A 16873-nucleotide genomic window follows, 5' to 3' on the forward strand; every position below is an offset into this window, starting at 1 on the left:
ACATTTCTAAGCATATAAGTGTTGGTGTATGTGTAAAGAGATGTGTGCTGTGTATACTTATAATTTGGATGATCATACAAGTTACAGATGTGTCCTCCCTCATTTTTGCTAGTCACGTTAAACAGCCCTTCTAATTGCACATAGCTGTCAGCGAGCTTGCTAACGCCAAGAGTCATTTAGTGGGTTTGTTTTTTTTCCATTGCTGGAAAATGCTGTAATGTAGCACTTTATATGCATATGATTTTAATCAGCAAAATCTGCTTGTGAGTTTTATTTGCATAGTGATGCAAATAACACCTTTTCAGGGAAAGAAAATGCCTGGTGCTGGCCTGAATGGCAAAGGAGCTTGTGGCTCTCATGCACCCTGTGTACTGCAATTCCATTATGTATGGGCACTAGCGGAGGGAGGACGCATTCTGTAGATAAAACCAGACACATGAAAAACACCTTGCATCTAATTCTCATGCAAGCTACATAGTAAGAACTGCAGCAACGGAAAGTAATGCAGTGTCTGGCTTTTCAAGATCGGTCTGGTAACCTACCTATATGATGTGCCTCTAGATTAGTGTTTCTTTATATATATTTTTTTTTAATATACACTAGATTGTGTCTGTTTTCATATGTTTATGTCATTTTAGGCCTGTTTTTGTGTCTCATGGGGCTGATCTCATGACCTTCAAGATTTGAAGGGCAAAAGCTGCGTAACTCCTGGGATCCCTGCCACAGCTCCAGCCCATGCTGGCAGGGACATACCATTATTTAAAGGGGAGTTAATGTGAGAACCCATTTGTGGCAAGAACATAGCTAGATGAAAAGGAAGAAACTATGTCATTGCTATGCTCTCTATCGACTGGATCATATTAACTGATAGATGAAAGGGCTGGAGAAGAGTGAAAGAGGTACACGGCGTTCCCAATCAGCAGCCCTGGGCACATACATCTATATGCTTGTTTAAGGCTTGTCCTATTCATTACCATGTACTGATATAAACCTCCATTAGGGTCTGGTGGATTTTCCTGCATATCTGGTTTTATTGGTTTGCTTGCGTTTATATTATAGATCACTATACTGTATGTGCCTTAGGGCCTTATTCTAGTTCACTCTTTCTGACAAAATCCTTCTTAGATGGACAAAACCATGTGCACTGCAGGGGGGCAGATGTAAAATGTGCAGAGACAATTAGATTTGAGTGAGTTATTTTGTTTCTGTGCAGGGAAAATAATGACTGCTTTATTTTTACACTGCACTATAGATCTCACTTTGAAGTAAAACCCCACCCAAATCTAATTCTCTCTGCACAAGTAACATGGTTTTGTCCATCTAAGAAGGATTTTGGGAGAGAGTGAACTAGAATAAGGCCCTTAGTGTGTGTGTGTGTGTGTGTGTGTGTGTGTGTGTGTGTGTGTGTGTGTGTGTGTATATCTATCTCTCTAAAGCTCCAATCATGTTTTGTTAGGGGGGCAGCGGCTTAGCACATATAAACATACATGTTATCCTGTACTTAATATGTACTGGTTTCTGAGGATCGGCAGCGCTGTCTACATCATGCGCCATGCAGTGTCTGGGAATCTGCATAATACTTCACAATTTATTTTCTAAATATTATATTATTATTACACACCATAACCTTAAAAACACTGACGTGATTATGTCAGTGGTACCAGACATGGAGTGGGATATATTGCGCAGTTAACATTTAGCTGATGTGTTGGAAATAGCAACAATGGGCAAGCGTAAGGGACAAATTGGGATGCTAGATAAAGTACCAGCCAACCAGCTCAGCTATGTTACGAACGTCAAAAAAATGACAGGAGCTGATTGTTTGGTCAGGGGCATTTTAACAGAGGAGGGAGCCCGTTGGCAGACTTTGCACAGGCAACCACCCTTTCATGTTGCAGTAGGCTCTGGCATTGTGCTAGAGCAGCGGTTCTCAAACTGTGGGTCCTGACCCCACAGTGGGTACTAACCACCTCAGCATGGGATCCCGACTCCATGTTGCTGACCATCAGACTACTGTGTTTGGAAAAAAAAACTGGAGTGAAGGTTAACGTGGCGCTCGATGTATCGGAAGTTCGCCCTTCTGAATCCCCTGGGGTCTCACCCTAGATGCCCCTGGAGAATAAACACGTATATGTACAGATGGGATTCAAATACTAGGCACTCTTCCTATGGGCATAGATCAAATCTGCTGTGCAAAAATGTAAGGGTGCCAAGCATAAAAAACGGAGAGTACTTCCCTTAACGTCGAGACAGTATATTTTTCTCCAAGATATTCGTGTCCTTCTTAATTTCTTTGTTTCTTCTTTTTCTTGTGTATTTTTCTTCCAAATAATATAAAAAGAGATGGTGCATATAATGGGTTATATTGTTCCTTTAGAAATATCTCACAACTCCTCATGTGAATTCATAGGCGTACCAAAAAACTCACTATGGGGAGTGATTAAACACACGTATCTGGGTATCTTTCTACTAGGTGACACGCACCCGTACTCACGATGTAAATGGTGGGTTGACACTCATCAAGGTTTCTTTTAGTATTTTCAAATAAACTTTTTATTGATGCAAATCCACACAAAGTGAAAATATTTATTATAAAATAAGACTGTTCTGAGCAGCAAACCTGAATCTGATGGTGATAATGGGCTATCAACACTCCCACCTGGTATTCCGGACCCAAATGGCAGTGGACCAGCTCATACACACTCACCTGATCTCGGTTGTAGTCTCTCAGGGCGGGATGTATCAACATACATCTCCGCCCTTCGCACGGCAGCCGCCGCGATGCTACCGCATATGTACTAACATATGCGGCCAGCATCGGGCTGCGGTAACGGAGACCCCCGCGATACCTGTGATGTGGGCTGCGGGGGTCTCCGTCACCTCCCGGCGGCTGTCAGCGTCCCCCTGTGTCTCCTCCTCCCCCCTGAAGCCGGATGTCCTGCCGGCTGTGACACCAGGGGGAGGAGGAGATCAAAGGAGGACGGGAGGGGGTGGGTGCGCGGACGTCGGATGGCGGGCGGCAAAAGAAGCCCATAGGCTTCTATAGGGTATCGCCACCCAGAGGGTGGCGATACCCTCCCTTGCGAAAATGGGGCGGACGGGTATTGATACATAGGAAAATGCGGTAAAACTGGTGTTTTACCGCATTTTCCCGTTAGTACATCCCGCCCTATGTCTTGTGCACACTTAAATCCAGGTCGACATGTTTCGAGACAGCATGTCTCTTCATCAGGGCCCTTTCTGTGGTAACTTGCTGGGGTCCTCTAATAATTTTTTTTGTCTGACGGGGTCCCAGAGCAAAATAGTTTGAGAACGCCTGTGCTAGAGCATGGGTCTTTAAACTGTGGCCCTCCAGATGTTGTGAAACTACATGTTCCAATATGCATTGCCACATTTTTTCCTAGAAGAGCATGCCAAAACTGTCAGAAAATGCTGGGACATGTAGTTCCACAACATCTGGAAGGCCACAGTTTGAAGACCCATGTGCTAGAGCCTACTGCAGGTCTCCAGAAACATGGCGACCACCATGTTTCAGAGACTTCATTTCGCTACTGCGCATGTGTGGCAGCCATTTTGACAGCTTTTTCCTGAATTCAGCGCCCAATGCAGGGCACAGGAAAGGTAAACAATGAACCATGGGTGCAGTGTTGATACTCCAGACCTAGGGACCCGTGAGCACAGCACATATTGCACCCATTATAGAAATTGTCAATGCATAGCTAGGTTAGCTCTTCTTTATATAAGACACATTAAACATGAGCTAGCGCTCTTTTTTGTTGGCTTTATCAACATGTAGCTCTGGCTCTCCAGCTGTTGTGAAACTCCACATCCGAGCATGCCCTGCCACAGTTTGTAGGGCCTAGATCTCATGGTGGGAGGAGTCTGCTACTTAGGTCCTATTAGATACCTATTTGATGCCTGCAATAAAGGTGTTCCAGCATCCCAATACAGTGCTTGTTTGCAGTATACACTGATTGTTTGGGAAACACCACTCGGTTCGATCACTAGTGTACATGTAACAGTGTGTAAGGCTGTACCTGCTATTAATCAATAAACCAACCCCACTGGTTTATTAAATGGGCTGTTCAGAGTTTGAGTATATATATAATCTGCTGGTGTGTGCTTATATAAATCTGTAATACCAACACGTGCACACACACACCTCATTCCCAACATTTTGGTTTTGCAACCTAATTATTATTCTTCTTCCTTTTTTTTTTTTTTTTTTTTTTAATTTGCAACTTTTGGCTCAACTTTTCTATAATTTCAGCTTATAAACTGGATTTCAACAAAACCTGAAACAATAATGCCTATTCTGAATATAGTGTGTGTGTGTGTGTGTGTGTGTGTAAAGTGAGAGGGGAAAACAAATGGAATTGTTTAATAAAAAAATGAAGTGACTTAAGAAAGATGAGTATGAGGCCAGCCTAGCATCTGAAGGGAAATACCACATACCAAGGTCCTGTCCTTTTGCTATCAGGCTAGCTACCGTCTTTCCCCGATAATTAGCCCTACCCCGATAATAAGCCCTACCCCAGATTTTGGACGCTGGTCCAAAATAAGCCCTCCCCCGAAAATAAGACCTACCATTTTCCCCATGTTATTGTGTGGACACCTAATGTGTAGCCTCCGCTCGGCCCCTGATGCATCCGCTGACCCCCGCTGACCCCCGCTGACCGCCGCTGCCCTCTGCTCACTTACCAGCAGCACCGCAGCTCCCGTTCCCAGGGATGCATTGCGGTAGGCGCGGCGTGACGTCACGCCGCGCACATCGCGCCGCGCACATCACGCGGCTGACTGACTGAGTGAGTGAGTGGCTGGATGGATGGCTGCTGCTCACCACAACACGCCATCAACGAATTTCAATAAAACAGGTGGGGGCATGTAAAATACAAATTGTGGGGCATTTATAAAGGCAGTGGGGATTTCTTAAAGGCGCAGGGGGGCACATTAAATTGTGGGGCATTTCATAAAGGCAGTGGGGATTTCTTAAAGGCGCAGGGGGGCACATTAAATTGTGGGGCATTTCATAAAGGCAGTGGGGATTTCTTAAAGGCGCAGGGGGGCACATTAAATTGTGGGGCATTTCATAAGGTCTAGGTCAAGGTCTATTAAAATAAGCCCTCCCCCGAAAATAAGACCTATGGTCTTTTTTGGAGGAAAAAAAAAAATAAGACAGTGTCTTATTATCGGGGAAAGACGGTAACATGGTTAAGTAGGCCAAAGGCATGCTAAGTGCTAAGACATCTGCTTCTGCTATTCTGCTTCTTGCTGTTCATTTACAGTATGTACTGCTATAATTGCAGTATTTCCTAGAGGGATGATTAGCTACACAGGGTATGAAATGGCTAACTAAGCTCTAGATCAGGCCTGGCCAACCTGTAGCTCTCCAGCTGTTGGGAAACTACACATCCCAGCATGCTTTGCCACAGGTCTAGCGTTCTATAATAGCAAAACTGTTGCTGGGACTTTCACAACAGCTGGAGAGCCACAGGTTGGCCAGGCGCCTGCTCTAGATCATGGTATACAGTATAAATGGTAGACCGTGTCTAGGTTGATCAATAATGGTTGATAGTGACTAGGTCAACACGGCAAACGGTCATTGGATCACCAGCATGTTGGTCGACATGACTTTAGGTCCCGGTATTCCTGCACTTTACAGGGGCAGAGATTTAGCTCAAAGGTACTCACTGACCCACAGGCAGCAAGCACTTTTAGGTGAATCCAGCAATTGGCCGGTGGGTGAATCAGAATGCCGTTGCTTGCTTGGTAATGTCACAGCAATGGCTGAATTGGGATACTGTCACTAGGTCGACAAGCATTAGGTCAACACTACTAGGTCGATATGGGTTAGGTCGACTGGGTCATTAGGTCGACACAAGCATAAGGTTGAAATTGAGTTTTCCACATTTTTTTTTGAGCCAACAGGCAGTATTTCATGCCCTACCATCGATTAGGGCATGGTGGGAGAATAAAATAGTGTGCCGAGCATAGCGAGGCATTGCGCCCGAAGCATGGTGAGTGCAGCGGGCCATGCAGTGCTACGTTTCAGTGTCCATGTTTACAGTGTCGACAGTTGGGTCACAAAAAATGCGAAAAACCCCATGTCAGCCTTTTGACTGTCGACATTTTGACACTGTCAAGCTTTCTGCATGTCCATCTTATGGTGTCGACCTAATGACTGTCAACCAACATGCTGGCGACCGTCAACACCTTGAAATGGTTGCCATACCCAAGGTTGACACAAGCTTATGGTTGACATGAGTTTTTCATGATTTATGTTGACAAGGACACCGTATAAGTGTACTGCATTTCATACTTTTTATTTGTATAGTAAAGTATGAAACCAACTTAAAAAAAAAAATTATATATATATATAATGTCGACCTAGTCACTGTTGAACACTAGTGGTTGACCTAGTGACATATTAGATATGTGCATGGCTTGTGGCATTGGGGAAGGTTTTCCATGACAATGCTCTATGGGACAGATGCACTGGTAAGGCTACCTTGCAGAAGAATTAAGAATGCGAATGGCCACAATGAGCCCAGAGAACACAACAAGATCTATAGCTTAAACAAGCTTGATGGGACTGTTCCATCCCACAGGTGACATGAGCCTGTAGCCCGGCATCCCAGGCAGGACTAGAGCTGTGCTTTAATTGAAAATTTCCAATTTATTTTATTTCCTTGAATTTATTCCCTAACTTTCACATATTTACAGATAGAATTGCCCCCTTCCCCTTATCAAAAGACAAATGATTCCTCTATGCAGATCTTGCATGTGTGAGCATAATGCCATTTTCAGATAAGAAGCCCGAAGTTCTAATGACTATTGGATAATTTTCCACACGCGCAGCTCTATAGCAGCACATGTGCAGTAGCCAGTCTGCTGTCCTAAGGCGATAGTAAGTGATCACTTTACTTCTTACTGATCGCCAGGTACAGACTCTTATCACAGCCTATGTTAAGGCAATTTCAATAAATATGAATTGGAAGGGTGATTCTGAAATGGTGCACTCTGATGTTTAGGGCTCCACTAAGTATTTCAGTATGATATAAACCCCTTAAACTATTTTGTACTCCATATTTCTTTCAACGACACTTAACCCTAGGTCTCTGTTACCCCAAAGATTATTTCACTGTCATCTGATGCAACTATATTTATTTACCATGTACATTTCCAAAATTTGCTTGTACTGTAAGTACATTTTTATTTTTGCGTATTTATATTTTGTTAGGCACTGTTGAACCCTTGTGGCGCCATATAAATAAACTGTAGTAGTAGTAATGATGCACATTTCTGTGCAGTCCCCATATTTTTCTCGTGGGCAGTAATATGTCTTTGCAATACAGGTTGAGTATCCCCTATCCGAAATGCTCGGGACCACGAGCATTCCGGATAGGGGAATTTTGCGGTTTTTGGAATATATTTTTTTAAAGCATACTTACCTGTCCCCTGATGGTGTCCGGTGGTCCCTGGGCGTCCACAGCAGGCCTCCGGCATCTTCTCCAGGGTCTCCAGCGGTCCCAGGAATGCATTGCGCGAGTGTGCGCGCGCACCGGTGACGTCACCGGCGCGCGCGCGCACACTCGCGCAATGCATTCCTGGGACCGCTGGAGACCCTGGAGAAGATGCCGGAGGCCTGCTGTGGACGCCTGGGGACTTGGTGAGTATGAAAAGAGGGTTAGGGGGGGTTAAAAAAAAAAAAAAAAAAAAAAAATTCGAATGATTCCAAAAACCACGGTTTTTGGAATAATTCGGATAAGGGATGTCCGGATAGCGGATACTCTACCTGTATATGTTTGACACATTGGTCAGGTATCATGCTCTGCTACTCCTATTGAAATATCTGGCAAACTCCAAAATTTGGGGGACTTGATCAGGACTCATAGAAAATTGCTGGCTCCCTTCCAATTTACTGGGGAATTACTATACCTATGATGTCATAGTCAAATGTGTAGCTAAATTAAGCAGTGTATTTGCCTTGTTTCATATGCCTTATGTGGGACGTGCAGGTGGCATGATGAGAAAAATATACTTTTAAACTATGGGTGGAATTTAATTGTGGTAAATTTTTCAGCATAAAAAAAAATCACAATATTATTTTGATAGATTTTTTTTTTTTTTTTATTCTTATGCTGGGTACACACCAGAACGATTTGGCCTCAATCCACCCAATTTCTATACAATCGGTCAAGATTGTATGTTAATTGGGCATGCTTTAGATCAGATTCTGATCCAATGCACGTCCTTGCTGGTCGTTTTGCAGATCCTACCTGCTACAGTCAGTGTTTGAAAACGATCCCTTCAACTGGGTACAGATCGTGATCCAACAGATCATGTGACCATCGTATGATCTATCACAATCATGATCATCCTGGTGTGTACCCCACATTAGACAATTCAATTAATACCTGCCACAGATTATTTTTTTTTCAGGCCAGAAAAATATCAGATAATGCTGGCTCTCCGTGTTATTTAACACAAATGCAAGTAGATAGGACTTTGGGGAGTGATTTCAGAAGTGTCTCTTGCACTAGGCTGTTTTAAAGCTAATGTGATCCCTAATTAATAATTAGCAAAAGAGAGCGCAATCATGATTTACATTTAATAGACACATACATTAAAAAAAATCCAATAATTAACAAATATACATTAGCATCAATTAATTTTGAAAGTGCAGACCTAAAAAAAAAAGCCCTTCTGGTAAAAAGAAAAATCATCTCAACACATGGGAATTATAAACTCCGCTGGTCGGTGTTTAGTGTGTATATATAATGTAGGTATAAAGCTGTTCAGTAGTGGATTTCCTACAGATGCCAAGGAGTGACACTTGCTGGGGGAGTGGCATAGCATGCTTGCTTGCTTGAGGCCAAATTGATTTGGTATTGTATTTTTGTCATTACGACATACTGGGCGAGATGCAGATAAGTAAAAAATGTGGCCAGACTTCAGAAAATGCAGTTTTTGGAGGTTTGGCAGCAGCCCCTATATACTGCATCTGTGTCTAGGTTACATAATGCAGTTGCAGCTGACTAGCGTCCAACTCTGAATCTGCCTCGTTGTAAAGCATTATATAAATGACTGAAAGGATAAATGATTCAAAGCTTCGAGAGAAATAAAGTACCAACCAATCGTCTTCTGCTTGTCATATTTTTAAACCAAACTTGTAAAATAAAATGATAGATGCTGATTGGTTGGCACTTAATCTCCATCCAGGGTTTGAAACTTCTACCTAATGAGCTGGAAAACCAAATGATCAAAACCAAATCACCACGTTGTTTGTCTAGTGGGCCAACTCTTTTATAAGGGGGCTTTCAAGTGGTTCTGCTTGGGTTCAGTTATCCTACTTAGCATTCTGTACCACATCTACTTCAGTTGTTTGTACACCGTAAATGGGGCTGACAGGAAGAGCACAATTGTTCCAGAAGCAATGTTTTTGTAGTCCTTGGCAAAATTGTGGACAGGGAGAAGGATCCGTTCCCAGAGGAGGATAATAGGGCTTGTCCTGTGATTCATAATCCTTTCCTATTGTGTTTATTGACACAAGCTCTACAGTAACAAATCAACACAGCAAGTTATGTTTACGAAGCTTCATGGTGGGTTTGTCCTCAACACAGCAAGTTATGTTTACGAAGCTTCATGGTGGGTTTGTCCTCAACATTGGAAGAGGCCAGGCTTTGCAATTAATATCGGTGCCGCTTTACTTTTTGAGGTAAAATTTGCTATGAAGCTGTAGCTTCCTTGTTTATGCATCTGTTAGTAATTTTGTGCATCATATTTTTAAGTTTACAGGTATCTTAACATAAGTGTTATCCTGATCCATCATGTTTAATATAATGGAAGCAATGTTGGCATAATGCATTAAATGTAAAGGGGTGTTCGCACGGTGCAAGCAGAACTCATTTGATTTGTACTATATAGTACAGATCTGTACTATGGGAGTAATTCTGGTTGACGCACAAAGCTTCGAAACTTGCAGCTTTGCATATCATATATGCGCAGCTCGCACGCCAAATATCCCTGCGCGCATTCAGATGGATGTTTAGCAAAAATATCCATTCACACCTTTTGCGTTTGCGGGGACAAAATCATTCGTTGGTTGCCGACCATCGAATTAATTTGCAAGCGCTTTCAGATATAAGACACCTCTGTAGATCTTATGGTGTGTACACACGGTGCAAGTACTGTGCGATGCAATCCAAACGCGATCAGATCACATCAGGATTGCGTTGCAAGGCATGTATGCGATCTGCATACAATTTTGACTACATAGTGCAGATCTGCACTATAAAGTCTATGCAGCCAAGATTTTCTGGCTACGATACGTGAACGCCCATTGAGATAGCATCGGGATCGCAAGGGTTAAAAACCCATGCGATCTGCATGCGATCCCGATGAGATTTTGACTATATAGTCAAAAATCTCATGCTGATTGTACCCGTGTGTACACAGCATAAGATCTATGCCATCCGCTGGCGTCGGCTGCCTGTCCCCCGCATCTGTGTCTCTGGGGCATTTACATGGCAACGACCAGCGTTTTCATGGGGATGCCCATGAAATGCCGGGTGTTCCCATGGGTGCAGCCCCTTGCCACCGCCCCCCACAGCTAAGTGCGAACAGGACAGCAAATAATCAATTCACCAAGGCAGCTGTGCATGCATGTGCAGTCGCAAACCATCGCTCCTCTGTGCGAATGTGCAGGGGAGTGTCTTGCCGGCACAGTCTATTTTTCTATTCGATGGCTCGGGCCATACATCAGGATGTAATGTGGCTCAAAACGGTTCACTGTCCTTTCGATGTCAATTTGATTTCAATTAAATTTTTGCTTATACAAGCAAAATTGAATAGACCAATCTAACAATGTGTATGGGATTATTGGTATGAGAATAAGGAAAGACCAGATGGTGTGCTTATACAAGCAAAATTGAATAGACCAAATCTAACAATGTGTATGGGATTATTGGTATGAGAATAAGGAAAGACCAGATGGTGTGCCCACAAAAGTTGGTGTGGGTAGGCGCATAGGAGTAGAGACACAGTCGGCCTGATTCAATTGTATTCCGGGTGGCCACTGGAGCTTTCAACACCCCTGTTCCATCCCCGTGCACTCAGTGGCTTTACCCATCTAGAGCCACATTTAGGATGTTCTATCTCCCATTTGAGCACCTGAAACATGGCGTTGTAGCACATTTCACTTGCACCTCATTTCAGCTGAAATGTATTACCACGGGTGCATTGAATTGTTCTGTTTGGCACCCACTAGCAGCAGACAAGGTGACCACCATTTTAATTGGCCCCGTGAGCCTCATACAAAAAGCAATGATTTTATTCTAGTTCTGCTTTTGTTTGTATTGTGGTTTAGGTGCGCAGTACAAGTCATCATGCATCCTGTGGTTTGTGCACAGTTGCAGTACAGATTAAGATGCATGCTATCCAAAGTGTTTTGGAAATGTACTTATTGTTCCTGGGAGGTGGCTGGCTATTCAGACGCATGTAGGCAGTGCCACAGCGGTTTAGTATGATTTCATGATACTTAGTATGCAGGCGAGATATCGTCTGTTGGGATTCCGGTGTCCCGTCCCTTGTCGGGATTTTGGTGTGGGTATTCTGGACAGTGTCTGGATCCTGACTGGTGGGATCTCGATTGCCGGTATTATAGCTGCATCCCAGTTGTGTCACTGAACTATTTATGAACTCACATTGGAGGCCATACTCAGATGGCAAATCTGCACGTACCGCAGAGACTGGTGCAAGTTTACATGGTGTGACTGGTGGCTGCGTCGAAAGATGCACCAAGTGGTATTAATGTCTACAGACATTTAGGTGGGTCTCTCAATCATTGCACATGTAGACAAACCAGGAGAGGGTTTGAAATAGTATTAGCAACTCTGGAAAACGATGCGCATGCGGTCACTGGGGACCAAAATATTTTTTGGTGTGCTACCTATTTGGTTGCAAGTACTCCTATATACAATTTGTGAGGTTTGAATGTCCCACTAGCTGGCTGATGAGTGTAATGAGCATTAAATGTTTCTGGTTAATAAGGGGACATTTGCTCACATGCACAATTGTCACTCCTTTTTAATACTCTTTTTAAATTAATTTAAAATGTCTAAAAAAAAAAAAAACTTTAAGTAGAGAATATATAAGGTATAAGAATGCCTACAAAATGTAGACACCTTCTTGCATAACCGGGTAAAAAAAAAAAAACTTACTTGGCCCAGCACATCTAGCAGAGGAGGACCACCTGCTTATGCTGCATCCTTATACCTTTATAGAAATAAAGGTTGCTCCCCATTGGTTTGCTTCTCGAACATAATACCCTGACTAGGAAAGAATGTTTTCAGATTCATGATCCAGCTATAGTCATATTATTTATCCCAAGAATGGAGATTTGGAAGGTGGAATTTTTGAGTTACAATCCATTCTTCCAGGGAATGGTCTCTTCAGAAATTTTCAGCAATCTGGTAAGGCAGGGACGCCAGTCAGAGGTGGATCTAATGGCTGCCAGTTTTTGTTGGAGATTCGGGGATTAATGATTTTTTTTTTTTTTTTTTTTTTTTTATTGCTTTCTTGCTAATTGCAATTTCTGGCATTCTGTAAAGTTATAGGTCCGTTGACCTGTTTAGGAGCAGCTGAGTTTTGGTGACTAATTGCTCTACAAAAATCTTAATATCATTTATGTTCTAATAACACAATGACGGGGTTAACTACGTTTAGTTGAGAGAGTTGTTGTGTTTGTTGTGGTGTGCTGGTGCAAATCTCACCACGTTATCTTAATGCTAATTCCTACCTCACATACGTTATCCTTCCTTCGGGCACAGTTTCTTAACTGGCTGGTAGGGGGAAGTAGAGGGGAGGAGCCAGCACACCCTGGTTGAAGAAAATGTTATGTGCCTGTCTCCTGTCGGATACCCTCTATTCCCCAAGGTTATAAGACCTCAGTACCCCATATGAATTCAGTGAAAAGGATTTACCGGTATTAAAATCCTATTTTTTTTTAATCGATGCCAGGGTTGTCCCATGGAGTTTTCATCTAGCAGTTATCTCCTCCCCCCCCCCCCCTGCAAATACTTATGATCATAAAGATGCAAAATAGGAAAAAATTCCAGCAATCTTGGTAGCGCCAAAATAGACAAGAGGAGTTTAGTACTCAGAGGTACTAAACATGGCAGCGGGTCCAAGAACGATTTTCTCATTGACCAACTGTCATTTATTGGCATGGCTCTAGAAGCCAGGATCCTGAACAAGAAAGACTTTCTTCAGTAATATGGACTATGATTAAAGCTGGAAGGTGTCTTTTTATCCTAGAGTCTGAAAGAATATTATTGCATGGCATAATAATTTCTCCTTTCCCTTGCCTTCTTTCTCCAAGCAGCCTTGAGTTGGATCCTCATTTAGGTTCTCCTAAGTTACAGGCATCAGCATTTTTTTCAAAGAAGTTTGGCTCTGATCCCTGAAGGAAAGACCTTGCAGGGTGCATTACATAAACAGTCACTGTATAGGGATCCCATTGAGTCTTGGGATCTAAATCTGGTCTTATCAGTTCTTCAGTTACCACCCTTTGAATCTTTGCAGGCGATTTGAACCTGAAGAGGGTAACTTGGAAGTTGTTTTCTTTTAAGCTATATTATCAAGCAGAAGAATTTCATATTCAGGAACTTTATTTATTTACAGTTTCTTATATAGCGCAGCAGATTCCGTTGCGCTTTACAATAGTAGACAGTGATAAAACAAACTGGGTAACAAAAGACAGATTTGTAGACCTCAATTTCTGTTAATTCACAAAGATAGTTCAGTGTTACATATACTACCTTTTCATCCAGAAGTGGTGTCAGTATTTGATTTTAATAAACTGTAATACCTGTACCTACTTTTTCTAAATCACATTAAATAATGTTTCAGGGTCTGTTGTGTCTTACACAAAACGAGTGCTAAGATTTAACTCAAGAGTGCAACCGATATAAGGAAACTGATATATTTGACTTATCCTTTACAACGCTAAGAAAAGTGGTTGGCCAGCCCCAAAACAGACTATTGCCAGATAGTATTTCCACTCAAGGGGCTGGAACATAGTGGGTACCGCAGCATTGATTTTTCGCAGAGCATTTATGTAGAGCAGCTGCATGGTCCTCCATTCATGCATTAACTAAATTCGGTACTTGTGAGTTATCCGGGCGCCCGATGTGGTAATTGAATGTCATTACAATAAGCATACGATGCGTCGCGATGCGACGCGATTTGCCGTCGTGTCGCATCGTATGCTTATTGTATGGTATACAATGGGATGCGACGCGACGCGATTTAAACACTTCCCGCCCATTTTTAAACCCGCCCTCTGCCACATCTGGCAGAAAATCAGTGAGGTAGTTTTGACAGGAGAAAACAAGTGATTTCCAGTGTTGGTGTATCTCAGACTATTTGTGAGGTGAAATTTCTGACATTTGCCCCAATATTGCCCCATTTTGCCCCTTACACCCTATTTCCCAATATGGCTTTGGTGGACGGTATCTTCAGCCTCCCTAAAACTGAAGAGGATACAGTTCAATTCCTGCAGGACAATGGGCTGCTTCCATCCACAGCTACATGTCCAAATGGCCACCCTATGCGCCTGTCTATAAAAGAGCGCAAATGGCGCTGCTACATAAAAAGTTGTGGGAAAAAGCAGAGTCTGCGGGCCTCGCTATTTTACCCCGGATGCAGGCTGCCGTTTATGACAATACTGCGCTTCATTTTCTGTTGGTGTGATGAACTCACTTCTATAGAGTTTTGCACAAAGAATTTGAAAATCTGTAATAAAAGTACTATCTTTTATAATGCATTGATGCGGGAGGCATGTCAATGCAGCCTCAACGCCAGATTGGTGGACCAGGGAAAATAGTGGAAGTGGATGAGACACTCTTTGCGAAAAGACAAGCCAATGTCGGCAGAGTTCTCCCACAGCAGTGGGTGTTTGGAGGAGTGTGCCGCGAAACAGGGGACTGTTTTATGCTACCAGTTGCGAAGCGAGATGCGACAACTCTGATCAATGCAATTGTGGAGCACGTCGCGCCTGGAAGCACAATTGTCAGCGATTGCTGGCGGGCATACAAAACTGCAGAACTGGAGCGGGCTGGTTACAGTCACTTGAGAGTCAACCATCGCTACAATTTTGTGGACCCGGACACTGGTGCACACACCCAAAACATCGAAAGACTGTGGGGATGTGCAAAATGGCGGAACAAACGCCAGCGGGGCACAGCCCGCCATCACCTGGACTCTTATATGCAGGAGTTTGTGTGGCGAAAGTGCCTGGCGGGAGACAGCCCATTTAACCGCATTCTACATGCGCTCAGTTTGCTAGATAAATAATTACGGTGATTAATTATTTTGTGCTATGTGTTGATTGTTATTATAATTTATTTCTGAGATATGCTAATTACAGTTATTCCTTAAATTCAGTTGTCCTTAATGTGTCAGATATGAATGATATTGATGAATGATATTGGATGTTCACAACCACTCCACTATCAACGTGAACCCGAAGCGTGGCGAGCGCAGCGAGCCCGCGAGGGGCGGCGGTACGCGTCCTCCGACCTTTTCATGCCCTACTATCCACTAGGGCGTGGAGTGAGAATAGAATAGTGTGGCGAGCGCAGCAAGCCACCGAGCCCGAAGCGTGGCGAGCGCAGCGGATACCAGTGAAGCCCACGAAGGTATGCGCTCACCTGTGAAGGTATCCGCGTCCCCTCGCTGCGCTCGCCACGCTTCGGGCTCGGTGGCTCGCTGCGCTCGCCACACTATTCTATTCTCACTCCACGCCCTAGTGGATAGTAGGGCATGAAAAGGTCGGAGGATGCGTACCGCCGCCCCTCGCGGGCTCGCTGCGCTCGCCACGCTTCGGGTTCACGTTGATAGTGGAGTGGCGTTAACAATGGGGATGGGATTTACGTTGTGTCACTTTTTGGGGGTTTTGCCCTGCTAAAATCGGGTGCTATCGCATCGCATGCCATGTGGTTAACATGCGATGCGACGTGATCAGATTAGATGGTACCCGATGTAAAATCGGGTTCGGGTGGTGATCTCGTCGCATCGCATGCCATTTGGTTAACACACGATGCGACGCGATCCGATGCGATGCGTATACGATCAAAAATCGGGCGCCCAGATAACTCACAAGTACCAAAAATTCTACAGATTTCATGACTTTGCTCCGACTTTCAGTCCACCTAGGGTTTTTACAATTATGTACAAGTATGATTTTGTCATTAATTTTTTCCCCCAACAAATCTGTGAGGCTTTTTAAGTTCAAACTGAGCAAGGGGTTGGAGGGGAGGGAGCTTATTTACTACAAAAAGGTCACCTATTAAGTGCTAGTTCCTCACCTCTCACTGCATCACATGGTTAATAAGTGTCCCCAGATGAACTCTTAAAAATAGATTTAATTGTAAAGGTGCCCATTCACAGTGCTTTTTGCAGGTGCGATGTGCGTTCCTGCACGCAGTACAACAAGTATGTGCTGCACATACTTTTTGAACTAGCTTTGGATCGCATCGCACGCTCATCGGTGTAGTCCAAAATGCATCCAGTTATTGTACTGTGTATGGGCATCTTAAGAATCAAAAATCATTTTATTGAGTTTACTCTGTAGGCACTTCTGGTTAGACACCTAGAGAAACAAAGTCATGTTGGATGCTGATGTGCTTTATACCTTGATACAACACAGCAACAAGCTCCAAAGATAATGGCGAGGGGGATAATCCCAAGCAACACATTCAGTTTTCCAATATTGTCATAGCTTTTCTTCAGGGTTAAATAAAACCCTCAAATATGACCATGCCTGAGCACCATGAACATCACAATAAGGCAGTGGTTCCCAAACTGTGTT

At 43.4% G+C, this 16873-nt stretch overlaps 1 protein-coding gene across 2 annotated transcripts in view; it reads left to right on the top strand.

Moving 5' to 3' along the window:
* The first annotated feature begins 856 nt into the window (after positions 1–856).
* The window catches only part of NDRG2 (NDRG family member 2), a 40440-nt gene continuing 24423 nt past the window's right edge, over positions 857–16873 (top strand). For both annotated transcript variants that reach the window (XM_083145276.1, XM_083145277.1), the window contains exon 1: positions 857–899. In XM_083145276.1, coding sequence (XP_083001402.1) covers positions 872–899 — 28 coding nt within the window. In that variant the 5' untranslated portion in view covers positions 857–871. The remainder of the gene's footprint in view (positions 900–16873) is intronic.

Source organism: Crinia signifera, chromosome 1 (genome assembly GCF_055691185.1).
Source record: "Crinia signifera chromosome 1, ASM5569118v1, whole genome shotgun sequence".
In the NCBI taxonomy this organism is placed as follows: Eukaryota; Metazoa; Chordata; class Amphibia; order Anura; family Myobatrachidae; genus Crinia; species Crinia signifera.